Raw genomic sequence first — 27,508 nt, 5'->3', positions numbered from 1 at the left:
TTTTGAGACATGTCAGATGACCACGTCGCCGCTAGTGTGGTTGTTGTTTGAACGTTGCTGTGCCGCACGTGGTGCATGGAGTTGTAGCAAGACGTAACATCGGTGCGATATCTTCAGTTCACCTGAGGCTTACCACGAGGATGAAATGTCTGGACTAAGAAAAAAGGAAAAAGGAAAAGAAGAAAAGAGAATGTCACAAGGGACAATGACAACATGTTGACTAATGGTGAGTATCACGAACCATCAACACAACCAAACACATGTGCATAGCATAACTCCGCAGAGCCGCATCACCCTCTCATTACCACCTAGACTGTTTCAAACAATCCTCCAGGAATTCGATAAACACTCCACTTCCTCGCATATCCCCGTCCCGAGCGGCAAACGCAACGTCGTGTGCAAGACCCGCCCGCATTGCATCCCCGCCCACCTTCCCCCTCCCTTCCCCAGGCGACAGCACAGCTAAGCCTTCTTCTCAGGCGCCTCATGAATCTCGGTAAAGTCAGTACCGTGCCCCACGACCTTGGCCGTCGAGGCAGCAAGAGTAGCGCGATTCTGCTTCTCGTCGTCGAACAAGAAGGTAAGTTCTTCGAGTGTCTTGCCATATGTCTCTGGGAACAAAAAGTAGATGAAGACAATCTCAAACGAGAGCAGCGCGATAAAGACAAAGAGGAACTTCCAGTCGAGATTCTCAAGTCCAATGGGATTCGTAAAGGAGCCCAGCATGACGGCGCAGCGGTTGAACAGCTGGAACCATGATAGTCCCTTTGTGCGCACGTAGTATGGGAATAGCTCAACCATGTATACGTATGTAAGCGCGTTGTATGCAATGTTGTACGCAGGCTTGTACAGGAAGATCATGACAAGAACTGCGTAGCCGGTTTCTTTGGAGCCAGTGATGCGGTTACGGGCTTGTGCAATGGTCCAAGCAGTGTATACGCACAGCAGACAGCTCGCGCACAGCAGGTACATTCTTCGGCGTGGGTAGCGGGGTGAGATGGTTGCAATGATGAGGGCCATGAGGAAGCCCCAGGCCTCAGAGCCGACGTTGTACCGGACCTGCGTGTGGCTGTCTTTGATGCCGATTTTCTCCAGGATAGGTACCAGGTACTGACTGATGAGGTTGTTGCCACTGTACTGTACAAAGATGCCAAGGCCTGCGGCGACGAGAGCCCGGTGCCGCATGCCTTTTGACTGGAAGAGCTCTGCCCATCCGCGTTGACGCGAGTCGTTTTCCATCTCCAGGGCTTTGCGGATCTCAGCAAGCTCTACGTGGGGAAGCTCGGCGGCGGCATCGCCTTCAGCATGGTACTTGATGAGGATCTCGAGGGCTTCTTCGCTCCGGTCTTTCGATACCAGCCACCTGGGGCTTTCGGGTACGGTAAAGGCGAATACGAGCTGGATGACGGATGGCACTGCTTGTAGCATCGACGGAAGACGCCACGACCAGTCATTTGGGATCAGCACCGTACGCACGACGATGCCAGCGCCGAGGACGGAGCCAACGCCAAAGAAAGCATTGAACATACTACCCAGGAAGTGTCGTTCTTTGGGGTGTCCGAGCTCACCGAGAAGTGCTGCACCAGAAATAATCGCATACACGATGCCGTGACCAAGGAAGATGCGGCTGAAGACGAACATGGCCACTGTTTGGTGTAAGCTAGATATCAAGCAATCTTGAGACCACAGACATACAGTTTCGCGACAATCCCTGCATGATGGCCCCGATAATCATAATGGTAGACCCAAGCACGATACTCTTCCTCCTGCCAAGGTGATCAGACACAACGGCCACGAGCGGAATACTCGTGATGGCACCAAGATTGTAGCAAGCGACGAGCAGACCAAGCTCGCCTCCTTTGGGATGATTAAAGTAGTCTTTCCAGTAGCTCAGCGCCTGCATTCCGTTCATCATTGAACTAAGAAAAACAAGGTTAGCCAAAAAGAAGGCAATATAAATGTTCTGAAGGTAACATACCTGTCGAACCCTGAGGTGGATTCAATAAACAAGCAAAACGGCACAAGCAGCAAGTACAACCTCCTTAGATTCGGCTTCTTCCACCATCGCACCTTGTCGGCCGCGACAAGGCGCTCGATGATGCTTTCCTCAACGACTTCAGCAACAGCTGGAGCCATGATGAACCAGGATCTCAAAAAAAGTCTCCTTTACAACAAAACAAGTCTCTAGGTTGCCTGAGAACAATTGGTAATCAAAAGAAGAAGGGAATCGGGGGAGGAGTGACTCGAAACAAAAAAAAAGTTCAAGGAAGGGAAACAATCGATGCTAAATAAACCCGAGAGCATCGGATCTCGCACCAAACCTTCTCTCTCTGGTATCTGGGTGTGTCAATCTCTGCTTTTCCCACCCGTCCATGCAAGGCCCCCGCGACGTAAAACACTATGGCCAGCATCCCACATCCCACATGGTCAAGCTCTCTGCCGTGTCAGCAAGCAAGCAAGCAAGCAAAAAAACAACCACCAACGCCAATGCCACGCCAAGGTCCAAGGGCGCACCACACATGACGATTCCGCCCGTTCACCCGGCTCGTCGACCGGTAAGTATATACAAACGACGCACACACACACACACACATGAGAACCCAAGGACCGGAGACCCCGAGGACCGGAGTTCAAGCACCAGCAACACACTACTTACAACCTCCACCAACCCCGCCATCGCCATACATACATACATACATACATACATACATACATACATACATACATACGCCGGCACACAAGCGAAGGGACAAAAAAAAGCCACAGCAGGAAAAAAAACCAAAGGAAACAAAGATTAGGCAAGAAGCTCGTGTCGGTTGTTTATCTGGACTTGGCTTTGCGGGGTTTGCAGGTCAGGCCTTGTATGGTCCTGCGGCATACGGCAGGACGGCAGGTATGGGTATGGGGGTATGGGGGGGGGGGGTGGAGACTGTATGGATGACTGCATGCAGATCCGTGTTGTATGTATGTATGTATGTATGTATGTATGTATATGCGCGCCCTTGAACAAGCAGCGAAGCAGAAGCAGAAGACGAAGAAGAAGACGAAGAAGAAAGGCGTCTATCCATCTTGTTGGGAGTTGTATGCACGGCAGCTAGATATTGAATTGCATGAAAGATGCAGTCCGGCCACCGCTTGCATATGTAGTGAAGCTGCCTGATTTTCCTTTTCACTCCTTGCAAAGACTTGACTGTGCAAAAAAAACCCTACCATTTCAACGCTTCATCTGCCATGGGAGGGGGGGGGAGAAACAGGTCGTGTGTGCATATCATCAGGCTGGCGACAGATGACCCGACGCCCGTTGTTCTGGGGTAACGGCTAGACCAGATACGGTGCGGTCCGTGTCCTAAAGGTAAAGGGAAACAGGAATGTGTGGGGAAACATGGCTCGCTCGCCTACGTCTGATTCGCTAGCCGGACATACGCCGTCTGTGGTGTGCTCGTCTAAGGAATACGGGGGGGGGGGCGTGGCTTCACGTCCTGCGACGTTACACACAGCAATTGTACCCGATACCCTTCGGCAGTCTTTCCCATACACCATCCTTTCGCACTGTAATTTCCCACCACTTAGCAGTAATCACAAAAGGATCATCAAACGGCGAATAGGTCCACGTCATTTCAGCTCCGAAAGGTATCATATTCGCTCCTATCTTAGTCTGAGCTTCTTTTCCTTTCTTGATGAAAAGCTTCTGCGTTCCATATAGCAAAAGACGTGCACCGACGCCAAAGTTTTCCGTAATCGTAACAAGACATATCTACACATTGCCCTTTTTCCTTCAACCTGCTAACCCAGCAACTCCATTAGAAAACTATCTTTTTTTTTTACTTGGCGTTCTCGGGGCGGAGAGAGCGGACAGCCTTTCCGGCGCGCCAGATCTCAAGGTCGTCAATCTCCTTGAGCTCCGCGTTGTACTTCTCACGGTAGTCGGGTTGCGAGTTGTACTCGAGCGAGCGCTTGGTCTCGGTACCGTTTTGGACCGAAGTGTAAAGGTCGTCGAAGACGGGCTTGAGGGCATCCTTGAAGCGCTTGCTCCAGTCAATAGCACCACGGCGAGCAGTGGTGGAGCAAGCAGCGTACATGTAGTCCATGCCGTGGGCGCCGATCAAGGGGTACAGGGACTGGGTAGCCTCCTCGACGGTCTCGTTGAAAGCCTCAGAGGGGCTGTGGCCGCGCTCACGGAGAACCTCGTACTGAGCGAGGAACATGCCGTGGATTCCGCCCATCAGGCAGCCACGCTCGCCGTACAGGTCAGAGTAGACCTCCTTCTCGAACGTAGTCTCGTACATGTATCCGGAACCGACGGCAACACCAAGGGCGACGGCCTTCTCCTTGGCCTTGCCGGTGACGTCTTGGTAGACGGCAATGGACGAGTTGATACCACGGCCCTCACGGAAAAGGGTGCGGACAGTGCGTCCAGAGCCCTTGGGGGCAACGAGGATAACGTCAATGTCCTTGGGGACCTCGACCTTGGTGAGGTCCTTGAAGACGGGGGAGAAACCGTGGGAGAAGTAGAGGGTCTGGATATGTTAGACAGGTGCCCACTTGGTGCAGAGGACTGTGGCTTACCTTGTCCTTGGTCAGCTGGGGCTTGATCTTGGGCCAGGTCTCGGACTGGGCGGCATCCGAGAGGAGGTTCATGACAATGGTGGCCTTGCCAATGGCCTCGTCAATGTCGAACAGGTTCTTGCCGGGGACCCAGCCGTCCTGCTCGGCCTCCTTCCATGAGGTACCGTTCTTCCGCACACCGACGATGACGTTCAGGCCGTTGTCACGCATGTTGAGACCCTGGCCGTGGCCCTGGGAGCCATAGCCGATCAGGGCAAGAGTGTCGTTCTTGAAGTACTCCTATTGAATGTTAGCTGAAGCTCGTAGAGATGTGGGTGGACGTCATTGACGCAGGAAACTTACAAGAAGCTTCTCCTTTGGCCAGTCAGCACGCTCTGTTTGCTGGCGTCAGCGATTGTCCGATTGTATTCTGCCTCCAGTCGCAGTCGATGTGAGCTCAACCTACCGTAGACAGTCTCCTTGGTGCCGGCAAAGTCAATGGTCTTGACACCACGGGTTTGCTGGAACTGGCTGGTAACGGCGGCGCGGGGGGCAGCCTTCTTAGCACCAGCACTCAGAGCAGAGACAAAAGTCCGCTTCTGGGCGGGAGTAGCCAATTGGCGGGCGGATTGGCGGAGAGCGCGGGTAACAGGTCTTGAGGCCATTGTGGATGTGTGTGTGAGGGTATCTTGGGGTTCAGCAAGTGTATGGCGGGGATGGATGGCTTTTAAACACTGTGGCTCGACTCGACCACAGCTAGAATTTCGAATGCAGAAGCTTAGACCACGCCGATTATCGCTGCCCCAGACCGCTGCAGTCAGGCCGTTCGCGTGACCAGCCAATCATACGGCGGCATACGGACACTGCGGGGCTGCTAGCAGGGGGAAGTTGGGGTGTCATCGGGGAGGAATGCGTGTCTCCGAGAGCCTTTGCGTCCTTCACATGACTGTAGCAATGCACAACACAGTCATACAGATATCGCGCAGCCATTGAGCGGGTCGACGAGATAACCGGTGCTCAGTGTGGATTTCACAGCATACTGTCTGACACTTTCCGCTTGATAGGCATGCGATGTTTTTTAAAGTTTGCGGTATATGCCGCTGACCGGTTGTCAATCTCCACCATGGTACACCTACATAGAATAAACTCAGCACGAAACTTGGCCATGACGCAACACATTCTTTCAACACACGAAATTTCACGCAACGTGCCTGGGCCGTCATGTTTGTACACAGATACTCAGTGGGATTAATATCAAGCCTTGAAGAACTACATGCGCCCAAATGCTACGCCGCGCTCCCTGTGCATGACAATCTCACATGCTGCCGCCCAAATCCGAACGAGCCCATATCCATAGCCTTCTTCTTCCTCGTCACTCTCGCCTATCGCCTTGCCCTAAGCCCTCAATGTTGTGCCATGTCGTGATTGCAGATGTCCGTGCAGAGCACCGGACGCTTGCCCAGCGGTGTGTTGGATAGCCCCGTATCTATGCCATGTTGCTCATTTAAGAACGCGATCAAACGTCTGCCCCTTGACCGAGCCGCCGCCCAGTGACGCACGCACATTGCGCTTGAAGCCTTCTCGGTTCGCCTTGAGGTCTTCCGCAGCCTCCTTGTTCAACGGGTCGGAGGCGTTTGGCTCGAGGAAGAGAAACTACAACTCTTTAGCCATGTCGTCCTGTATCCATGTTATGCGCGACATACCTGTAGTCCGACAACGACCGCGTTGAGGTTCAACACAGGCTTCCAGTCCTCTCGCAGGATGTTCAGGCATACGTTGCCCTCGAGATCAATGTTGGGGTGGTAAATCTTCTGTGTGCACTTGACCTTGGGCGGGTCGTGGGGAAAGTTCTGGTTGATCTTGAAGTCGAACCTGAAGCGGCCGCCCTTGTACATGCCCTCGTCAGGGTCGATTGTGAGTTCAAAGTTGAGGATGTCGTCTGGGTTCGGGAAGTGCGTCTTCATCGTCGTGCCGAGGGATAGCTCTTCGAGGTCTTTGGTCGCGTTAGCCTGCGCGCGTAACCGTCTGGCGGGCCGGGGCATCGTGTACCCTTTTGTGTGCGCAGCTGGGCTGGCGTCACCTTCTTCTTCTTGCTCGATGCGGCGGCAGCAGCCTCATCTTGCTGCTGCTGCTTCTTCTGTGGCGAGCGTGTCAGTATCCGATGACACTCGCCGGCGCCATGCGCGAGGCGGATAGACAGGCCGACGTACCATGGACCATATTTTCATCATCTTGGCGGTATTGTATGGGTTCCTGGCTAAGGCCTCTGGCACGGGCGCGTGTGAAAGTGGGTGAGCCGGCGTGGTACAGGCGGCGGGATGCTGGGCCGATGTGCCCGAACAGGCGCTACAGATATCAGATCAAGGAAAAGGAGCGGAGGGCTACGGCAGCACAAACGCCAAAGGAAATACGTCTACCCAAGTATACGGGAGAGTGAAGAAGAATAAGCGGACAGGCTGCCACGATCGTCGTCGGGCGGCCGTGCTCCTACGTGGGGTTCATCGCCGCGGTACTTCGCGCCACTTTACTCTGAGTCAGCAGCTCACCTCTACATGCGCCAGCGCAGGCCGCCGCAACCCCAGATTTCGACCAGACTACAATTCCAGAACTCAAAGGAATCCATTACTGAATTTTACATATACACAGCCACCCAAACATTTGCGGCAAGAGTTGGGCACGTCTGCAGCATATCAGGAATCAGATTCCTACCATTACACCATCGACGCAGCCACATCACCATGACAAAGATACGAGAAGCCCTGAATTTCCCGGATGCGGATAGCAAGCACTTTGAAGACTATATACCGCCTCATTCTCACGTCTCAAAGAACAGCGGCGCGGATAAACCCTTTGTCACATTGACCTTTGCCACCTCACTCGATAGTCAGCTCTCCATCGCGCCGGGGGTGCAGACGGCGCTTTCTGGACCGCAGTCAAAATCAATGACCCATTTTTTGCGCTCCAAGCACGATGCCATCTTGATTGGGGTGGGCACAGCCGTTGCCGATAACCCCTCCTTGAACTGCCGCATAGAGGGTGTGGGCGGCTACGGTGGTGAAGGTCTGGCCGGGCAGCCTAGGCCGATTGTCGTCGATCCGCAGGGCCGCTGGCAGTTTAGTGAAGAAAGCAAAGTGCTTAAGCTTGCTGGGGAGAGCAAGGGTAAGGCGCCGTTTATCGTCACCCACGTGGAACCGTCGGACGATCGCAGAGCTATATTAGAGAACGTTGGCGGGAAATTCCTCGTCTTGGACCCAGCACCCAAGCACACAACCGAGACGAGTTCCCTATGGCACAGGATCCTCGATGCGCTCAAAGAACATGACATTCAAAGCGTCATGATCGAGGGCGGCGGTTTTGTCATCAACGACCTGCTTGGCCCTGGCCCTGCATACTCGCTCGTTGATTCAGTCATTGTCACAATAGCCCCGGTTTGGCTCGGAAAGGGCGGCGTGCAAGTTTGTCCTGACGGAGGGCCCGAAAGGCTACCTGTTACTAGATTGAGGGATGTCAGATGGGTACCACTAGGCGAGGATGTGGTACTGTGTGGGCGACCAAATCAGGCGCTCCGGTGAAGAGACATGCACTAGTCGATTGGGAGTCGTAGCATACAAACCATGCCGAGACGTCCGGTCTACTCAATCCAAGGTAGCTCATTGGAGACTGATCCGCGAAACAAGTCTTTGACACTGTCTTCCAGATCCTTAAAGTGCATGGCTCCCGTGCTGTGGTCCCATCCACGCAATTGCCTCTTACCACCGAGAAGATGGCCGGTCCCCATAGGGTCCTCTTCCCACGCTGCGTAGCCAGACTTTTCTTCTCCCTCGAGCGTGCTCTTCAGGGCATCTTTTGTCATTACTGGGTCGATGCCTTGGACCTGGATGCGGTGTTGTGGCCATCGGATTGCTGGCGCATGCAGGTCGAGGAAGCGCTTTGCTTTGAAGGCATGGGTGATGACACGAATGTTCTTGGGGTATTTACCTGTGGCTTTTCTGAATAGTAGGATACTGAACAGCAGGTTTTGAAACGAGTCAGTAGCCTGCTCTTCTAGCAGTATATGACGGCTGTTATAGAACCTGTTGGCAGTGGTAAGCATGGCTTGTGCGCAAACAAGGGCACCAGCGAGCCCACGTACCTGTAAGCACGACCGCCGCCCATGTGCCCTTCAGCCAGCTCAGCTGCCAATGCTGCATGATAGTAGGATCGCGCCTCGGTTTTGAGCGACTGTGCACGCTTCGTCGCGCCACCGCTGAAGACGAGTATGCTGGAGGGGGCATGGGCGGCGTCTACTCCCATGGCCAAGGCATCGATGCCTGCTTTGATGTGGGATACAAACGTTTCGTGTTCGCCTGGCTTACCGGCGGCGGCGTCTGACTTTTGGAAAGGGGCGAGGAGCCAATTGGCTTCTTGATACGGGCTGCGCAGTGGCAGGTCGGGAGCATCCGCGTTGGGTAGAAAGATGGCGTGACAGCAAACAACAATGAGGGTTTCCGCAGTGGGATAGCTTGGTGGCGGGATTGCATGGGCGGGATGGACAAATTGATTTTGGTGAGGAGCGGCGGGGATAGGCTCAGCGGACGGGAGCGGCGCGGGCGTCTTGTTTGTGTCGGCAGCAGAGGTCGCAGATGCTGAGGCCCTTGACTTGAACCTAGACCTTGACTTGGGGAGGTGCGCCATGACGGCTCGTGCCGACTAGGTGGATGTGGGGTAGGGCTAAAACTCGGTGTATAGGGCTGTCGGGGTGGAGGGTCAGCTTGACAGGTGGCCGCTGTCGCAGAAGCAGATGGTGTGACGGGTGCACAGTACATGTAAAGCAGGCGGGGCAGGTGTAGTAGAGATGACGCAAGCCACATGCGGGAGTGGGTGGTTCACGCGTGCTGCGTGCGAGTTCAAGGCATTCAGGGCGAGCGCCGTGAGTGTGAGGGCCATGTCGCGAGTGGACAGGCGGGGGTCACGTGCGTGCATCTGTTGAGAGGCTGTATCATGACGGCAGGCGCGAGGAGAGTTCCTGCCCGCGCGGCGAGGCGCGCACTCGAGGCCCGGGGCGCGAGGGAAGGAACGGCTGGCGTTTCGTCTGATGTCATCGACGGGAAAAGGCAAAGCCGCATGTGCAGGCGCTTTTTCGGCGCATGACGAGGGCGAGGGCGAGGGCGAGGGCGCGCTGGCACGCGATTCTCGGCACCAGGGCGTCAGGCAGAGGCGGCGCATGTGCAGGGTGCAAAGTGCGCTTCAAATACCGCGGCAACATGGTAGCAGGTCGGCGACAAGGCAAAGGGAGAATTTCGGAAGGTTGGGATAGCAGGTGTTGCACGTACAGGGTAAGGGAGCCAGTGGCCGTCGATGTGACCCGCCGCCGCCGCCGTACCGTGGTAGGCGTCGGTAGCATTAGCGGGCACGACACCTTCCAACGGCATGGACCCTGCTCCAGCACCAGCACCAGCGTCGCCGTCGGCTGGCCCCCCTGATGGGCGATTTATTAATCGCTGCACGACGACGACAAAAGAAGACGAGGCGTGGGAGCTGGCAGCCGGATGCACGGCGGGCGGGGCATTGGCGATTCAGTCCATGCCTCTATATGCACCCGCGATCGAATTTTTTTTGCTTGACAGAGCAGTTTGGGGTGCAGTGCGTGGCTTGTACCAGCGCATGCAGCAGCCGCCAGCACCAGCAATATGCTGAAAACAAGTGCAAGCACAGGCGACGATCTCCTGTGTGGGCCGGCGGCGTGCAGAGCGCAGGCTCAGGCTGGGAAGCTGGCTGACGTACCGTGCAACCCCTGGCTGCAAAGACGAGACGCACAGCAAGTCAAGCGGCAGAGCCTCCCCCGGGGCAGGCCGACGGGCGCAGTGCAGCGCAGCGCAGCAGGTGGAAAGTCTATCGCCGTACAAGTAGACAGGGCGGCGATAGGTAAGATGCATCTGGCATGCATGCCTCTCTGGGCCTAGGGTGCAGATGGCAGTGTATTTTCTGCGTGAGGCTGAGCAGGTAAGCGTGGAGCTGATTAAGGCCGGCGACTCTAATTTTAGCAGGGCCCCATGGCCGGCACGCGCCACACCGCCGACAAACTAGGTGTAGACGCGAGACAGCGACGACTAGACACAATCGGCCGCCCGTCAGCAGGTTTGCACCACCACCACCACTACAAGCACTACCTACACCACCACTGCCAGGCGCCTCAACGCCCGCGCCCTCAAGTAGCCCGCCGCGCCCGCCCGCCACGGACACACACACACTCGCTCGCCCTCTCTCCCCAGACACCACCCTCACCCTCCCCGGCTAGGGCATTCCACCTCCATCCCCCCTCCCTGCCCCCGAAACTACAGGCCATCCAATTATTCCTGCCTCGCCCTGTCGCCGTGGTCTACGCGTGTTTCAGCGCGGCCGTTTTCCTAGCGCAGACTCCCCCCCCCCATCTCCCGCCCCAAACAGGCTTAGCGCCTCCCTTCAGCGCCTTTCTCAGCCCTCCAGCGCCCCAGACATTCCTGTCTGCCTTTATCAAGCGACACCGCCAGTCGTGCGCTCACTGCTCTTTTTTCCCTCTATTCCTTCTCCTTGCATCCCCACCCCCCCTTATTCCATCTCCCAGAGCCATCTGCAGCCCCTGCCCGCGGCCTGCAGTCCCTCATGGCGTACAACAACCAAGGTTACCACCTGGGTGACCCCAATACCGGCGTAGGCGGCCCCCTGACCACCGTCACCGGACCCTACTGTATACTGACGACCTGAGCAGTACGACCGCAACGAGAACGAGGATGAGGTTGGCCGCTCCCTCTTGCAGCACGAGAACCCCACCGGTGCCAATGCCGACCCTTTTTACGGCGGCGGCAACCCTGACGTCCGCCCACACTCGACCTACAGCTTGACCGAGTCGTATGCCAACGACCGGCCAACCCAATACCCCGCCCACCCGACAGATGGCACCAGCTACTCCGTCTCGGGCGGCTACGACCCGGCCAGCGACTTTGGCGCCGCCCAGCGTGCGCCCTCGCCATACCAGAGGAGCGAGACCAGCTCCACCGAGGCCTGGAGGCAGCGCCAGCAGCCCGGCGGTGTCGCCGGCGGCCTCAAGCGTGGTATGACCCGTAAGGTCAAGCTTGTCCAGGGCTCCGTTCTCAGCGCCGACTACCCCGTGCCTTCGGCCATCCAAAACGCCATCCAGGCAAAGTACCGCAACGACCTCGAGAGCGGCAGCGAGGAGTTCACCCACATGCGATGTAAGTGTGCACCTAGTCTTGTGACATGCCCCGCCCGTCCCGATTCTGACAGGTGCCAGACACGGCCGCGACATGTGACCCCAACGACTTTACGCTCAAGAACGGTTACAATCTGCGTCCGGCCATGTACAACCGCCACACGGAGCTGCTCATTGCCATCACCTACTACAACGAAGACAAGGTGCTTACTGCCCGCACCCTGCACGGTGTCATGCAGAACATCCGCGACATTGTCAACCTCAAAAAGTCCGAGTTCTGGAACAAGGGCGGTCCAGCTTGGCAAAAGATTGTCGTGTGTCTGGTTTTCGACGGTATCGACCCCTGCGACAAGGGCACGCTCGATCTGCTCGCGACCGTCGGTGTCTACCAGGACGGTGTCATGAAGAAGGACATTGACGGAAACGAGACGGTTGCTCACATTTTCGAGTACACTACACAGCTTTCCGTCACTCCCAACCAGCAGCTCATCCGCCCGCACGATGACAGTGCCAGCACCCTACCCCCCGTGCAGATGATCTTCTGCCTGAAGCAAAAGAACACCAAGAAGATCAACTCGCACAGATGGCTCTTCACCGCCATTGGCCGCATTCTCAACCCCGAGGTCTGCATCCTGCTCGACGCCGGTACCAAGCCCGGCCCCAAGTCCCTGCTCGCTCTCTGGGAAGGTTTCTACAACGACAAGGATCTTGGTGGTGCTTGTGGTGAAATCCACGCCATGTTGGGTAAGTAACCAGCCAGCTACGCTGACGAGACGTGTTTGCTAACCCACTCCCCAGGTAAGGGCTGGAAGAACCTGCTCAACCCGCTTGTGGCGGCGCAAAACTTCGAGTACAAGATCAGTAACATTCTCGACAAGCCGCTCGAGTCGTCGTTTGGCTACGTGTCCGTGTTGCCTGGTGCCTTCTCTGCTTACCGATACCGCGCCATCATGGGCCGACCGCTCGAACAGTACTTCCACGGTGACCACACACTCGCCAAGATTCTCGGAAAGAAGGGTATCGAGGGCATGAACATTTTCAAGAAGAACATGTTCTTGGCCGAAGATCGTATTCTGTGTTTCGAGCTTGTCGCCAAGGCCGGATCCAAGTGGCATCTTACCTACATCAAGGCCTCCAAGGGAGAGACTGACGTGCCCGAAGGTGCCGCTGAGCTGATCGGTCAGCGTCGTCGTTGGCTCAACGGTTCCTTTGCTGCCGGTATCTATTCGCTGCTCCATTTCGGCCGCATGTACAAGAGTGGCCACAACTTTGTCCGCATGTTCTTTTTCCACATTCAGCTCTTCTACAACATGTTCCAGACTATCCTCACATGGTTTTCCCTGGCTTCCTTCTGGCTTACGACGGTTATCATCATGAGTCTTGTCGGTACCAAGACGGATTCCAGAGACGCCTGGCCATTCGGCAACCGCGTTACCCCCATCTTCAACACCATTGTCACGTACATCTACCTCGCCTTCCTGGTCCTGCAGTTCATTCTGGCCTTTGGTAACCGTCCCAAGGGTTCCAAGTACTCGTACCTGCTCTCGTTCTGCGTGTTCGGTATCATCCAGCTGTACATTGTCGTCCTGTCCATCTACCTTGTCGTCCAGGCCTTTTCGAACCCCAAGAGTGCCAAACTCGACACGTCGTCAGCGAGTGCCTTTGCCGAATCCTTCTTCTCGTCAGACGGTGTGGGTATCATCATCATCGCTCTTGCTTCGACTTTTGGTCTCTACTACGTCGCCTCCTTCCTCTACATGGACCCGTGGCACATGTTCACCTCGTTCCCGCAATACCTGCTCATCATGTCTTCCTACATCAACATTCTCAACGTCTACGCTTTCTCCAACTGGCACGATGTGTCCTGGGGTACCAAGGGTTCCGACAAGGCCGACATGCTTCCTTCAGCCAAGACTGAAAAGGGTTCGGACGGAAAACACAACGTCATTGAGGAGCCGGATCTGCCCCAGGCTGATATCGACAGCCAGTTTGAGGCGACTGTCAAGCGTGCTCTTGCGCCCTACGTTCCTCCAGAGGAGAAGGACGAGAAGACTCTCGAGGACTCGTACAAGTCTTTCCGTACCCATCTCTGCACGGCCTGGATTGGTTCCAATGCTACTCTTGCTGTTGTCATTACCCAAGACAACTTTGACCGCTTCGGTTTCTCTGTAAGTTGCACCCGTATGGTTTTCCCGAGGCTCTGCTAACCCCGTCGTAGTCCACCGCCTCGACCCGAACGGCGCACTTCTTCCAGGCTCTCCTGTGGTCTACTGCAATTCTTGCCATTATTCGTTTCCTAGGATGTCTGTGGTTCCTTGGTCGCACTGGTCTCTTCTTCTGCGTCAGGAAGAGGTAAAGCGGCCAAGCGCTACACCAATGGCAACTTTGCCCTTTTTGAACCCCCCGCTTCGATTCCCCTTATTCAATGTAATTGGCGTTTCTTGGTGTCTTGGACCTCAGCAGCAGCCGCCGCGGCTGGGAGCTGGGGATTTTGCTTGTTTCCGAAAGAAGAAAATGACACGTGCGCATGGCTGCTTGTAGGGTTGAGATGATGACTGGCTTTAGTGCAATACTCGTTTGTCAGCGCGCACAGATGGCGAGGTTGGCTCTATTCATACAATGAGACGGGGCAAGATGTATCAAAGTCGAAAATATGTTCGCCATGGTCGAAGCTTGCTGGGTTGGTTTTGTATGTGCAAGACTATGGGCTTTGTTTTTGAATCTGTCTAGTCTGGAATACCAACACATATATATATATATATATATATTGAAATTGGCTTTGTCTGGCTATGGTATGTAGTGAATATTGTTTATAAAAGTTATTTTTTACATTGCATATTCTAGTCAAGGTCTCCAGCTGTTAGCATCTGGGATGCTGATATACCACCCCTTTGTGCCTGGCTCTTCTTTGGCTGTCGCGATAACGGGCATATCCATCCACAGGCTCTCTGTATCCAGCGCTGCATATGCATCTGCTCTGTCGTCTGTCCGTGCTAGTGCAAACACTGCGCTGCCAAACTGCACAGGTTCTGCATCAGCTGTGGCTTGTGCATGCAGCGTGGGTATGAGGGTGCGTTGCCATATCAAATTGGTATTAGCATCTGGCTTGAGGACCTCGGCACGTTCTTCAACAGGACGCTGTCCATTTTCCCCACGCCGGAGATGCAAAGCCCGTATACCGCTTGCACCGGCATCCGAGCAAATGAGCGTCGACGCCGCCGCGTCTTCATGTACAACAACAGTACCTTCGGGATGCGGCTTGTTGTGCGCCGCAGCCTTGAGCTGGGATACATGACTAAAAGCAGGTAGGACTTCACCTCGGCTGTGGCCACGGCCCTGGATTGCAAAACCGCCCTGGACAGCGTGCAGCTTGACGGTGTGCGGCGCGGGATTCCAAATAGTGTGCCATCGGATATACCAGTCGGGCCAGCGCGAGCACGGCGCAATAAGCAGCGTGCGCACGACAACGTCAGCGTCAGCCCACGGCTTCCAGGAGCTCGACATGGCCGATATACTTTCGGCTATCTGGCCGTCCCGCACAAGCTTTATGGCAAGGATATCGTTATCATTGTTGTTGTGAAACGCGGGTGCCGAGACTTTCCACGGCACGCGCCAAGTATCGCCGCCGTCTTTGCTCAGGGCGAGCGTGCTGTCGGGGGCCATTTGCTGGATCAAGGGGCCTGTGGGCACGCTGAAGCCAAAGTGCGACGAGTAGGCGTATTTGCCGTACTTGGCTTCTGTGGCTTTGAGCGGCCACGGGCAGAACTGGCCGGTGGACAGCAGGAAGTGGTGGTTGCGCTGCTGGCACAGAATGTGCATGGGCGGCCGGACGGGCACGACTGCATTGCCGGTATGTGGTAGGGGTTTTTCCTCGGCCAGCCAGAAGGGATGGGATTCGGGCATGGCGAGCGCAAGCAGGGCTTTGGTGGCCCAGTACGGAGACTGCGGGCTGTTGTAGTCTTCGCTGAGGAACATGTTGGGATACGCAAACCCAATGGTCAGGGTGCCATCGACATTGAACATGTCGTGTTTTGTGCTCCACCAGCGGAAATGGCGCAGCAAGAGGCCTTTGATGACGCCCCAGTCGTCCAAGGGCGCAGGCAACGACACATCTGCGAAGACGACGGCAGACCAGAATCCCGCAAAGGCAAACCGGTACGTCAGACTGCGGCCAAAGGGGATCGCGGCACCTGGACCCTAGTCAGTTGTCGTGTGTTGGACATGGATGGCCCAGCTATACTCCAACGACGCTCCCATGTACTTTGCATGCCCTCCATGCTTACCGTTTGAATCAAAGTAGCGCCAAAAGCTCATTGCAAAATCGCGTGCTCGACCCTGGAACCGCTCGCACCGCTCTGGATCCAGGTCCCGTGCCATCTTTGCATAGATTAGCTGCGAAAACTGTATCGCGAAGCTGCCAGAGTAGTAGTCGGCCTGCCTCCCCTCGTCGCTCCATATGCCGTCGGCAGCCCAGCCTTCGCCCAGGTAGAACTGCTCCATGAGATCCAGATCGGCTTTCATGGCGTCGAGCACCTCGGCCTGGGGCACGCCGCATACTTTGATCAGCGCGAGGTTCGTCATGACGCGGAACCAGAGCCAGTTGGTGGTTGGAAAGTCCTTGCCGTTGAGCGTCATGAGCCACGCCGTGATGTTGTTCCTGGCCTCGTCGGTCTGCGAGGCGAACATGGTGTCTGGGGCGGCGAGCAGCGCAAAGGATATGATTTCCATTTCGACCATGCGCTGGTCGCGCAGCACGACGGGGCCCCAGTACTCCGGGTGGTCTGGGTTGGTACCGCTGGCCAGGCCTCTGGCATATGGATCTACGAGCCGCGTCTTGTCGGCTGCACTGAGGGCGTGCGAGTGCAGCAGCGCGCCCACGACCCAGAGCGGACGGGCATATCCCTCGAGCTGGGCGGCGACATCATCAAAGTGCGTTCCGGTGGTCAGTGGGAGCCTGATGCGGGCGCCGGCGGGAGATTGGTATGGAGTCAGTGCATCGAGTATGGCTCTGGCGGCGGCGTCACAGTCGGCACGGGTGGCAAAGGGGTTGTCGGAGAAGCCTGCCAGCGGGGGCATGTCGTCTCGCTCTGGGGATGGCGGGGCTGACGATGCTGCTGCGGGGTGGGCAGCATGTCAGATATATATTTGGGCACATGTCGGGTGTGGCTGTCGCGCAACGGCTGCGTGTGGGCTGTACGTGGGCGGTCGCCCGCATGGCGGCCACGACGGCTCAGGTGCTGGGCAGGCCCATGGCAGGCCCGCGGCAGGCGTATATAGAGGCAGGCTGCAGATGACGGGCGTGTCGGGGGCGTGGTGGCCGGGCGGAGGTTGGGCGGCGGAGATGAGGGCTAGGCGGGCGGGGCCTCGGATGTGGTGGTGGTGGTGGTGGGCATGGCCTGATTTATCCCGATGCCCGGGCTCGCCGTGTGCTGCTCGTCCACCGAATATTCCTTCGTTTTGCGACAACGCCTCTGTCGCCGCCGGAGGAGGTCGCGCTGATGGCGGCTAGCTGGACCAATTACTCGACCGGCTCGGGGAGCCAAGCGGGGGGCGACGACGACGGGCCCGTCTCCGTTGGTGGTGATATCCCGGCCTGCGTTAGCTGCAAGCAACGCAAGCTGCGCTGCTCGCGCGAGCTTCCCTCGTGTACTCACTGTCTGAGGCTCTGTATGTCTCCGCCTCCGCCTCCGTCTCTGCGCCCACATGCCGCCATGGTCGCTGCTGACCGACCCGCGTAGCGTCCGACTGTGTCTACCAGCCCAAGAACAAGCCGGGCCTTAAGCCCGGCGCTGTCGAGGCCTTGACTCGCCGTGTTGGTAGGCTGCTGCTGTTGCTTCCTGCGAGCTGCTCGTCTCTTCTCACAACGCCTAGCTTTCCTGGAGAAGATCCTCCTCGACGAAAACGGCCAGATCCGTGCGCGCTATGCCGCTGACGAGCCCACGACGACCACCACCACTGCCATGGCTGCTGCATCTCATCCCACTGAACACCACCAGCCCCAGCACCAGCCGCAGCACCAGCCCCAGCCACACCCGCAGCCGCCCGTCCATGCTGCTCTTGAACACCACTATGTCGACATGGCGAGAGAGAGCGCCACCGCCTCCACCACCACGACTACCATACGCGCCGAGAGCAGCGTGACCCCCAATCCCCTCAAGCGGCGGCACGGCACGCCCATGCCCGACAGCTGGATTTTCCCCTTTGACGACGTCGACATCGCCCACCACCTGCCCTCGCAGCCGCTGCTGGAGAAGCTCGTCGACTTCTTCTGCATCTCCTTTCACCACTGGATTCCCTACATCCACAAGAAGCGCATCCAGACGCGGGTGCAGCAAGGCTCGCAAGAGCCCGGACTGGTCCTCGTTCTCCATGCTCTGATCGCCGTGGCGTTGCGCCATATGGAGCCCAGCGTGCTCTTCCTCGACGACGACCAGATTCGCCAGCAGATCCGCGTCTCGCGCATGATTGTCGAGACACACGCCCTGCGAAACGTCACCATGGAGAGTCTGCAGGCGCTCATTTTTCTCGTCTTTGATCTCTTGAACGACGGCCACACGCAGAGAGCTTGGCCGCTGATTGGTTCGCTCACGAGAACCATTGACTACCTTCAGCTTACTACCGAGCCGTCCCCTTGGCAGTTCGGATCACTCATGGCCCCTGTGCGCCTAGTGAAGCCTACGGCTGACTGGACGGAGCTGGAAGAGCGCCGAAGGCTGTTCTGGGTCATCTTTCTGCTTGATCGCTTTTGTTCAGCGTCGACTGGTTGGAACACAAGCTTGACTGCAGAGGATGTCCACTGCCGTCTCCCGGCAGACGGAGGCTATTTTACCCGTGAAGAGCCTGTCACCACACCCTACTTTGGTATGTAGGCTTGATTATTGCTTGGAGATGCCTACCCGAAGCTTATGGATATTGTATTGACTGACCATACAGGTATCTGGAACAAAGCAGCCGCTCGTATTGGGCGCTCACTGGCAAACGTTCCCGCTCAATATAATGAGGATGACCCCGTGGCCGACTTACCTCCAGGTGCCAGTCCAAACTCTGCCAATGGCTACATTGATTCATCCAAGCTTGGCGCTTTCGCCTATTGCGTCGAAGCAACCGAGAGCCTAAGTCAGGTGACGACCTTCTTCCTCCAGCAACGCATCAACTGGCAGGATAAAGAACACGCAGTTAGCTGGCTGACCCGGTTTAAAGAACTGGACCTACGGCTTGTCCAATGGAAAATGTTCCTACCACCCAAGTGGAAAGACTCAAACATATCTGCTGACAGGACAGTGGTGGATATGGATCCCAACCTAACCCTCGCACACATCACTCACAACACATCAATGATACTACTCCATCACCCGATTGGACACCCACCTAAAGGATGGAACGACTTTGTCGCGCTCCCGAAAGAATGCAGTGCCCAGACATGCGAGCTTGCTGCCGTTGAAACCTCCAACATTGTCAACAAGTTCCTGGCCCACACACCTATACCGTTTGTCAATGTTCAATTCTCATTTTGCGCCTTTGTCGCCGCCAAAGCCCTGCTCTTCGAACACCAAGCCACCCGCCGGCCGCTACGGCCCGAGTTCCAACGCCTAGTCCACGACCTCTGGGACATGGCCATACGGTGGAGGAAAAGAAATGATGATGAGACACGGCCCACCAACCAAGCTGGCCTGTATGCCGACCTCCTCGAGTATCTCCACGATGCCTGTCAAAACGACCCCAACTTCCGGTTCGATTTCTACGACCACAACGGCTTAGCGCTGTACCCTGAACAATTCTCAAGTCCCACATATGCACCTACATCGCAAATACGCAGCGGAAGCTTTGTCCCAGAGCGACCATCTCTCAAAGCGGATGCACGCCAAAACAGCTTCAACAGTTCTCAGCCTACGCTCAGTCCACGAAACATCCCACCGCCCCCGCCACCCATCCCTTCTCCAACCAGCTACATGCACCACCACAGCCACCTTTCCACTCTACCAGCAGGCTCGTCAACCGCACCCTCAAACCTATACAAATCTTCATCACAACTCTCATCCCCCAGCTACCCCAATCACGGTGCCGGCGCACCACCACTCTACCAAATCAGTGCCCCAACCACCGCTCCGTCTTCCGCCCAACAACCACCCCTTGCGCCGCCGTCTTACGACAGCAACGCTCTCGGTACGCCGGGCGCCCAACACCAGCATCAGCAGAGCATCCAGGATCAATCGCTGTTGAATCTCTCCGACGCGTTTATGGATTCGCATTTCCTCGACATGGACCGCGTCATTACTTTTGAAGAGGCCAATTTCCTGCTCCCTGGTGATACATTTCGATGGCAGTAGCTGTAGCCACAGTGTTAGGGGAGAGAAGTGGGAATTTGGAAGAAGAATAAGAAGACTACGAGGCAACAGGAGGAAGAGCAGGAAGAAGAATAAGACTACGCTATCGCTACGTCCTTACAGGAACAACGTTTCTCTATTGTCGGTATGCGGTTCGCCAAACAACACGCTTAATCACGAGCAATGAGATATGCGTCCGCCATGGAAATTTGGGACTGGAACTGCAACAACAAACACATGTGGCTACATCATCCCACATACCCACATAAATTACGTTCCGCTATTGAACAGCCACCATCGCCACCACCGAAGCCATAGTGGCAAACAAACAACAATACTCGTCTGAAGGACACATCAGCAACAGTAACAGCAGTAGCACCAAATTTCTATCAGGACGCGTACATGCCGGATTCACGGGAACAGGAACAGGAACAGGAATACGGATAGGAACAGGAATAGGAATAAGAAAAGGAAAGGAGGGAAATTATAGAAACGGAAAAAAAGGGGAAAAGAAATTGACAGCAAATATTGCGCTTTGGGGGGATGGGGGGAGGAACGAAATCAATGATACCATACTCCTATTTTTTTTTCCTCCTAATATCTATTTCTTATTTCTGTCATTTCTCGTATTTTCGCATCTCGTCGTTTTCCCTGTCTGTTTTCTCTCGTCTTTTTTCTTCTAATCTCTTTTTTTTTCTCATCTTGTTTGTTTCTCGCATCGCGCATCGCACGCATAGTTATTGGTATGTTTGGGCAGGTAATGTACCTACATATAGTAGGACGTGTAGCTAGGCAGTATTGTGTGTTATCATTATTATTATGTATTGCAATTTAGAGAAGCGGAGGGAGGATGAGAAAACTGAAGAGAGGAGAGAGAGAGAGAGAGGGCTAATATATCAAAGAAACTAATATGAGTTTGGGATAGTGGATGGAGGAAGAAGAAGAAGAGCAAGAAGAAAGCTTGATATAATTCTAATCCAAATGTTTATTTTTTTTCCTTATTCCTGTACTTGTATTAAGCCATAAAAATTCCCCCATTTACCATGACATTATTATAACTACTGTTGTTGTTATTCCTGGTGGCGAAGCTTCAATGTCCGTCTCCCTACCAAAGCTGCAAAGCCCCAATTATTGTGTTCCCAAACTCTACCGCTTTGGCTCCGTCTCTGCGTCAATATGCTATGTATAGAACCATAAACCCAGACAATAACCCCCAGAAACCGTTTTCTTTCCCCCTCCTTCCAACACCCCAATGCAAGCACATCAGTCGGCCGAAAAGTCAGAGTCAGAATCAGAATCAGAATCAGAGTTGGTGTAAAGTGAGACATCAGAGTCTTCGGCATCTTCGGGCTCTGAATCGCCATGATCCTCCGACTCGTCTTCCACATCCACGTCCATGTCGGATTCTTCATGTTCAGATGCGGGTTCCGAACCTTCTTCTTCTTCTTCTTCGCCATCGCTGTCCCCGTCGCCGTGTGCATGCGTGTTTGGCTTCGGGAAAAGCTGTGCGCGACAGGTAGGACAGGTGTTTGCCGATTCGAGCCAGAGGGCTAGGCAGTTTTGGCAAAAGATGTTTCGGCAGCAAGACATCTTCATGGGCATTTGACTCTGGGAAAAGATGGCAGGGAGGTTTTCGCATACGTATGTGATACCGTGTCTGAACATCATGCTTCTGGCCAAGGTGATGTGCTTTAAAGCAAAAGGCTCCATTCGGAACTGGTTCCGGCAGATGGGGCATTCGGTGGCATCCTCCGGGATTGGACATACTTTGACGCCGTTGGCGAAGAATTCGGCTTTGTCGGAATAGGTAGGCATAGCTGGGACTTGCGCATCGAGTTGTTTATGTGGTGGAAGACAAAGGCCAGTAAATAGGATGAAGCGCGTTATGTAGCTGTAGGGGGGGGGGCGTTGTGGGAAGAAAGTGTGGGCTTGACAATGTCCAAGTAAAAGAGCCAAGACTGTGTCGCGATTCCATGGTTCAGCAGGGTCCTTTCACGTGGTGGCGCCATGTTTACAAACGCTTCGTAGGTGAACGTGAACGATGAGTGACAACTCACTGTTACAATACCATTGGCTGTGCGCGTTCGAATCATGAAACGCCCGTTGGCCTTCAGCAAGTTACCATATCATTCCTGTATCACAGCGACGCGCATTACGACCACTTGGCGATGTTGTTCGGAATCAACCTCTTAAACATGTCCAGTTGTTTCGCATGCACAGTCATTTTCGCACGCAGAATCTCCGGGCGGAGTTGCAGTGTACGATCGATGCGTTGCTGAGAGCCACTGAAGACGACGGTATAATCTGGCAAACGAGAATTTGCCGGTAAAAAAGAGGAAGCTGTAATGGTACAGTACTATCATATCTTAGCTCATGATAGTGTAGACTGGAATTGAGGGAGTCTACCTTTCCAATAATGCTGCCCCTTCCTATCACAGCGCCGACCTCGATTACAGTACCCTCCCCTACCTCGGCCGCTTCGACCACTGCACCAGACTCGACAACGACATTTCTGCCAAGCACGGTCCCTTCACTTCTCATAGAGTTCCGAATATGCGCACTGCTGCGGGCTGGCGCTATGCTAGTCCGTCGGCTTTCAGCGTCGAGCTCAGCTGCCGTGCCTACACCGATTTTGGCTCGCTCGAAAATGACACACCCCTCATCCAGAACAACCGGCGCAAGTGCGCTGCTGAGTTTACTATGTGGATGCAGTACCGTATTCGGGCCAATCGTGATTGGGTGGATGCCGGTGATTTGCGCGTGTTGTGCAATGAGGACAGACGAGTCCAGTACGATGGAAGAGGGCTTCGGGAGGAGGGATGTGCGCTTTGGTGCCGTGAATGAGCGACGGTCAGATGTAGGACGACTGGAAGTGGGCTGTGCGGACATTGTGAGGCTGCAGATTGTATACAGAGTTCAAGAGGGCTGATTGCTGTGATCAGTGACCGCATCGAAAAACGCGCTACGGCGTTAGCGTAATCGCCGAGTCACATGATACATGCTCATGGACGCAACAACAGGCCCATACTCTGGCACTCGATGATTACCAGAGTCCGAGGATTGCATCTGTTGCAATAGGACCCACTAGCTTCCCACCGCATGCGTACTCGAGAAGATCAAACTATGGGTATCTCATAATCATGCATTACTACGTACATCACATCCATTCATCTAGAGCACCGTAAACAAACCCAACATGCCAATAGACAATGTAACCGGCCAAACGCGCAAGATATGCTCGATCTATCAATTCAGTGCCATGCCAAGCTACACAAACAGACAAACTCCTTCCAGACGCCTACACAACAATCTTCCGCTCACCCTCACCACCAAGGTCCTCTTTTTCAGGACTAGCGCATTTCTCCGGGCTGTCCCTCCCCGATCCCTGACTCCCCTCTCCTATCCCTTCGGCGCTATGCAGGCTGTCGTCGTCAGAAGAGTCTTCGATACCTTCGAACATGCGGGCAAAACGCTGATGGCCTTCGCGTTCTTCCTCTTCTTGAGTCTTGGGTATTGAAGGGTCATCTAAATCATCTTCTGCTTCACGGGTTGACTCGAGTTGAGCTTTGCGCTGGGCGAGCCGGAGAGCGAATTGACGACGCGCACGGGAGGGCGCTATTTGCAGAGGTGGTGGGATGCTTGACTGGTAAGAATCTTGCGTCAGTAGAGCAGATCAAAGGCCCGTAGAGAAGCTGCTCAGCGAGACGGTGATGGAACGCCAAAAAAATCAAAAGTCTAGAAAGAAAGAAAAAACGAAAGAAACACATGTCGTGGAAAAACAACTGGGTGGCGGCAGTGAGACTATACTAGATCACCCGTCACACAAAAGAGATGATGAAAAACCACATCGCGAGATGTGTATTACTACATGTATCATACACCCTGTCGGATGGCGGAATGTATGTACAAAGGAGATGATGTTCGGTCCATGGGTCTAGTATGCGAGCCCTCTGCCTGTCCCTACTGACGATACAAACAAGGTTAAGAAAAGGAAACGCACCAAGGGCGAAAAACGATCGTGGCAGTAGTGTGTATAGTGTATGGTCGGGGCGATGTGCTTATCGATAGTCCATATCAGCATCGTCAAATGAGATTTCACCCACTTGTTCGGAATCGTCAACAGGGCCTTGCCGATGTTCTCTCTCGGTGTCGACATCGTCCATGTCTTCGTCTTCTTCGTCACTCGAGTTAGTAAAGCCACTAAGCAAGGAGCCTCCGCTGAAGGTGTACCCACCACCTCCAGTGTCACCGGCGTTGGTGAGCTCCATGCTGTCGAGGCCTATAGCACCGTTGCCGGCGAGGCTAGCGTTGGAGAGTCCCCCACTGTCGCCTCCAAAGTTGTTTGCTGCGTTGACGGCGTTCAGCACCGCTTGTCTCGGGCCGACGCTCATGTCGGGCCGTACTCCTCCGAGGATGGCGTTGTCGCGCTCTCGTGTTTCTGCAAGGACGTGTTCGACGTAATGCACCCAGTCCTCGGCGTGGACCTTTTCCAGGACCAAGGGCGATAGGACTTCGTCGGTATGGCGCTCGGTGAACTTGAGCACCTCTTCGGCGATGAGGGTCAGATGGCCCATGTATCCTAATCGCATGTGCGTTTCTTTGTGAGACTTGTCACTTTCTTCTTGGCCTTTGATGATTCGTTCAGTTATACGCCCGTTGGCAAAAAGGTCAATGGCTAGTTGCCTGTTGTATCCATGCTCCATCTGACCGTTGAATACCTGCTGAACAACGTCATACACCACATTGTGCAGAAAGTTGTTCCAAGGGAAACGGAAGAAAAAGTCCTGTACAGATTAGACACAATTACACAACCCGGGCAGGAGCTTACAAGTATTGTTGGGACAACTTTATTCTCAACAAACGTAATCTTCAATAGATCACCAACGACAGGTGTTCCGTCAATGTCGACCTCAAATCCTACAGTCTCTTCTGTGCTGCCGAACACGACAGACCGCACGCTTTGAGTCTCGTCAATGGGCGTAATCTCTGAAAGATCTGATTCTGGGACAGGTGCTGTAAATCTTGAAGTGTCGATTTTGGAGGGCGAGGCGCTGGTATCGCGGTTCTTACCCGCGAAGAGCGGTGCCGGCTTGTCGTCGGGGTGGGGGGACAGAGGTTCTGGTAGATCGAGGTTGCCAGACTCTGAACTCTGGTTGAGCTGCTGTGTTAGAAGAGACGGCGGCGTCTTGATATCGGTCTCGGTCTTTTCGGGCTTCGCAGGTTGAGCTGGCTCCTGGCGATCGTTCATAACAGTATCCTTGTCTAAACCAAGATCGTCCACCTTGGCCGTCAGTCCTGCTGATGTAGGTGACTCGGCGTCGTCTGCGGGCTTTGCAGGAGAAGCAGCCGTATCACTAGAGGCCACAGTATCCTTGGGTGGTGTGAGAGGCTCATCGACGAATTCGCCGTCGTCGCCCACCGTCTTGCCAACGGAAGTCTCCTTTGGCGCATCCCTTGGTGCCATTTTAGGCGATGGCTCCAATGGTTCGCCAATCTGCTCCTTTTCGTTTGCCGCCTCTTTTGGGTCTTCGGGTGCGACCTCTGGGGCAATGACCTTTTCGAAGTCGTCCTCGGAACTGTTTTGCACGTGCAGAGGCTTGATTTCGGCAGTTGAGTCCATTGACGGGGCTCGCGCATGATGAAAGCCTTGACTGTCGACACTGGTCGAGAAGTCGCCTGGGTTGGCGGGATTGGCTGAAGTAAGCTTGCCGTCGGCTTTGAGACGTTCTCGCTCGGCATCCCGCCTTCTGACTTCAGCCTCGCTCCCCCGCTCGTTGAGCAGCGCCATGTTGCTGCAGTGCAGCAGCTCAGCCATCAGCTCGCAAGTCTTGAAACGGTCGAATCCGAGTGGCTCGATCTTGTCGCCAAACGCTGTCTTGAGCTCGCGCTTCTTCTTCGTAATGGTACCGTCTGTTTCTGTCACGACTTGGCTTGAGCTGTTGACCAGCTCCATGAAGTGCGGAATGTGGTTTGCAAACTGTCGAAGTAGTGTTCCCAGGTAAATGGGATCCGAGTTCTTGGGGACAGGCCCTATTTGGTTTTCGAGATCATAGTCGGAGTTGTTCTTCCTGATGACTTCGATAACAATGCCCACGCCAACGGTGAGTGGATTGCCGCCGTGGAGCATGTAATCTATCAACTGCTTGAGACATGACTCGGAAACAAGCTGGCGCGTGAGTTCGTTTGGCCCAATCACCGACTGATCCTGTGTTGTAGCATTCGCCGATATGGTGATGATGGCTTTGAGGAAGTCGCCAGCCGAGGTTTGGGTGGACGTGGACTGCTCTGGGCCGAGGAAGGAGATGAGTCGTGGGACAAGATGCTGCTGCTGTAACCACTGTGCTCTTGTCAGCTGTGCGTACTGCTATACATACGGGTAACACCCACATCGACGATACCCTGGCCGCCCTCGCTCTTCTCCAGGCTGATGATCTTCAGCAGCAGGTCCATGATGACCGGACAGTCAACGTGCTGCAGCATATCCGGCACCACGTTGTCGAGCGACTTGAAGAAGTCGAGCATCTCTTCCATCTTGCGGTCGAGGAGCGACTCGTTTACTTTGGTAAAGTAGCCGGCCTGGACGGGGTCGAGGGGCGCGGGCTGCTTGATGTAGGCCCAGAACTGGCGCAGCGTGTCCTGGTTCTCGAGCACGGCTTCGGAGATGGACCATACTTCCGACGAGAGGATTTCGCACGAGACGTAGGCGTACTTCATGCGCTGGCGCTCCTCCTTGCTCTCCTCGGTGTCGCCTGCATCCGACTTTGTCGTCGACGTCGAGCGAGCCCTGACCTTGCCGAAGAAGCCAGACCGGCTGGGACTCCGGGCCTCGTGCGCGGGCGAGCCTCCCGTGTCGTCGTCGGCGGAGGGGCTGGGCCTGGCGGCGATGACATAGCGCAGCAGGCGCTCCAAGACATTCTCGTCGCGAAGGTATTCTATAAGCTTCGAGTTCTGCTGCTTGAGCTCCTGTATCAGATCGGACTCGTCCAGCAGCTCTTCGACCGTGACATCGGGCTTGTCGAGGATGCTGTCCAGCGACGAGAGCTGAGCATACCCGCCGAAGCGCCAGAACATGGTTGTATCGAGGGGGCTGGCGGGCTGGCGGGCTGGCTACAAGGGCGGGGCAGGGAAAGGGCCGGGCGAGGGACTCGAGAGCAGCAGCTGTAGGCCGGTGGGGCTGGACATGCGTAGGACTACTGCAGCGGCCAATGCGTCATGGGAAGCGGAAACTCAGCAGCAAAGGAAGAGTCTGCGCGGCAGGCGAGCGTCTGGGTTAGCAGGAGCTGCTTGGGTGAGACAGCGAGGGCGCGTGTCCGTGGCTTGGGCTGGCTGGGCTGGGTGCTGGGTGCATAGGTGGGACAGGTACCTACAAGCGAAGAACACGGCGGGCGGGGGGGGCAATGGCAAGCGAGGCGAGCTGGGGGGGGGGAGAAAAAGGCGCGCAGTCAATGCA

At 55.2% G+C, this 27,508-nt stretch overlaps 11 protein-coding genes across 11 annotated transcripts; 3 read left to right on the top strand and 8 right to left on the bottom strand.

Moving 5' to 3' along the window:
• Window positions 1-462: 462 nt before the first annotated feature.
• SETTUDRAFT_30293 (uncharacterized protein) lies at window positions 463-2,136 on the bottom strand (the record flags this gene model as incomplete). The annotated part of the gene is made up of 3 exons (XM_008022026.1): window positions 463-1,646; window positions 1,696-1,919; window positions 1,979-2,136. The coding sequence occupies 3 exons, from the start codon at window positions 2,134-2,136 to the stop codon at window positions 463-465; spliced, it is 1,566 nt and encodes a 521-aa protein (XP_008020217.1).
• A 1,463-nt stretch (window positions 2,137-3,599) lies between these two features.
• SETTUDRAFT_162368 (uncharacterized protein) lies at window positions 3,600-5,228 on the bottom strand. The gene is made up of 4 exons (XM_008022658.1): window positions 5,012-5,228; window positions 4,909-4,940; window positions 4,567-4,845; window positions 3,600-4,517 (listed from the first exon to the last, which is right to left on the bottom strand). The coding sequence occupies exons 1-4, from the start codon at window positions 5,208-5,210 to the stop codon at window positions 3,822-3,824; spliced, it is 1,206 nt and encodes a 401-aa protein (XP_008020849.1). The 5' UTR covers window positions 5,211-5,228; the 3' UTR covers window positions 3,600-3,821.
• An 817-nt stretch (window positions 5,229-6,045) lies between these two features.
• On the bottom strand, window positions 6,046-6,587 carry SETTUDRAFT_30290 (uncharacterized protein; the record flags this gene model as incomplete). Its single annotated transcript, XM_008022025.1, has 2 exons — window positions 6,046-6,198; window positions 6,249-6,587. 2 exons carry the CDS (start codon window positions 6,585-6,587, stop codon window positions 6,046-6,048), a joined length of 492 nt encoding a protein of 163 aa, XP_008020216.1.
• An 807-nt stretch (window positions 6,588-7,394) lies between these two features.
• Window positions 7,395-8,166, top strand: SETTUDRAFT_162367 (uncharacterized protein). The gene has a single exon (XM_008022657.1). It carries the CDS (start codon window positions 7,488-7,490, stop codon window positions 8,115-8,117), a length of 630 nt encoding a protein of 209 aa, XP_008020848.1. The 5' UTR covers window positions 7,395-7,487; the 3' UTR covers window positions 8,118-8,166.
• A 10-nt stretch (window positions 8,167-8,176) lies between these two features.
• SETTUDRAFT_133610 (uncharacterized protein) lies at window positions 8,177-9,225 on the bottom strand (the record flags this gene model as incomplete). Its single annotated transcript, XM_008022656.1, has 2 exons — window positions 8,678-9,225; window positions 8,177-8,618 (listed from the first exon to the last, which is right to left on the bottom strand). The coding sequence occupies exons 1-2, from the start codon at window positions 9,217-9,219 to the stop codon at window positions 8,177-8,179; spliced, it is 984 nt and encodes a 327-aa protein (XP_008020847.1). The 5' UTR covers window positions 9,220-9,225.
• A 1,751-nt stretch (window positions 9,226-10,976) lies between these two features.
• SETTUDRAFT_133608 (glycosyltransferase family 2 protein) lies at window positions 10,977-14,560 on the top strand. The gene is made up of 5 exons (XM_008022655.1): window positions 10,977-11,214; window positions 11,273-11,756; window positions 11,816-12,478; window positions 12,533-13,902; window positions 13,953-14,560. The coding sequence occupies exons 1-5, from the start codon at window positions 11,167-11,169 to the stop codon at window positions 14,088-14,090; spliced, it is 2,703 nt and encodes a 900-aa protein (XP_008020846.1). The 5' UTR covers window positions 10,977-11,166; the 3' UTR covers window positions 14,091-14,560.
• Window positions 14,561-14,578: 18 nt separating this feature from the next.
• Window positions 14,579-16,810, bottom strand: SETTUDRAFT_178193 (uncharacterized protein; the record flags this gene model as incomplete). Its single annotated transcript, XM_008022654.1, has 2 exons — window positions 14,579-15,924; window positions 16,018-16,810. The coding sequence occupies 2 exons, from the start codon at window positions 16,808-16,810 to the stop codon at window positions 14,579-14,581; spliced, it is 2,139 nt and encodes a 712-aa protein (XP_008020845.1).
• A 776-nt stretch (window positions 16,811-17,586) lies between these two features.
• SETTUDRAFT_133603 (uncharacterized protein) lies at window positions 17,587-20,481 on the top strand. Its single transcript, XM_008022653.1, has 2 exons — window positions 17,587-18,595; window positions 18,668-20,481. The coding sequence occupies exons 1-2, from the start codon at window positions 17,695-17,697 to the stop codon at window positions 20,059-20,061; spliced, it is 2,295 nt and encodes a 764-aa protein (XP_008020844.1). The 5' UTR covers window positions 17,587-17,694; the 3' UTR covers window positions 20,062-20,481.
• Window positions 20,482-21,104: 623 nt separating this feature from the next.
• On the bottom strand, window positions 21,105-21,695 carry SETTUDRAFT_162365 (uncharacterized protein). The gene has a single exon (XM_008022652.1). It carries the CDS (start codon window positions 21,658-21,660, stop codon window positions 21,322-21,324), a length of 339 nt encoding a protein of 112 aa, XP_008020843.1. The 5' UTR covers window positions 21,661-21,695; the 3' UTR covers window positions 21,105-21,321.
• Window positions 21,696-22,136: 441 nt separating this feature from the next.
• SETTUDRAFT_133600 (uncharacterized protein) lies at window positions 22,137-22,947 on the bottom strand (the record flags this gene model as incomplete). Its single annotated transcript, XM_008022651.1, has 2 exons — window positions 22,137-22,414; window positions 22,465-22,947. The coding sequence occupies 2 exons, from the start codon at window positions 22,945-22,947 to the stop codon at window positions 22,211-22,213; spliced, it is 687 nt and encodes a 228-aa protein (XP_008020842.1). The 3' UTR covers window positions 22,137-22,210.
• A 1,169-nt stretch (window positions 22,948-24,116) lies between these two features.
• On the bottom strand, window positions 24,117-27,129 carry SETTUDRAFT_30282 (uncharacterized protein; the record flags this gene model as incomplete). The annotated part of the gene is made up of 3 exons (XM_008022024.1): window positions 24,117-24,842; window positions 24,887-26,395; window positions 26,446-27,129. 3 exons carry the CDS (start codon window positions 27,127-27,129, stop codon window positions 24,117-24,119), a joined length of 2,919 nt encoding a protein of 972 aa, XP_008020215.1.
• Between the last annotated feature and the right edge of the window lie 379 nt (window positions 27,130-27,508).

The sequence above is a fragment of the Exserohilum turcica genome (assembly GCF_000359705.1).
Source record: "Exserohilum turcica Et28A unplaced genomic scaffold SETTUscaffold_1, whole genome shotgun sequence".
NCBI lineage: Eukaryota > Fungi > Ascomycota > Dothideomycetes > Pleosporales > Pleosporaceae > Exserohilum > Exserohilum turcicum.
The sequence above is the reverse complement of the archived record's forward strand: the minus strand, read 5'-3'. Positions and strand labels throughout refer to the sequence as shown.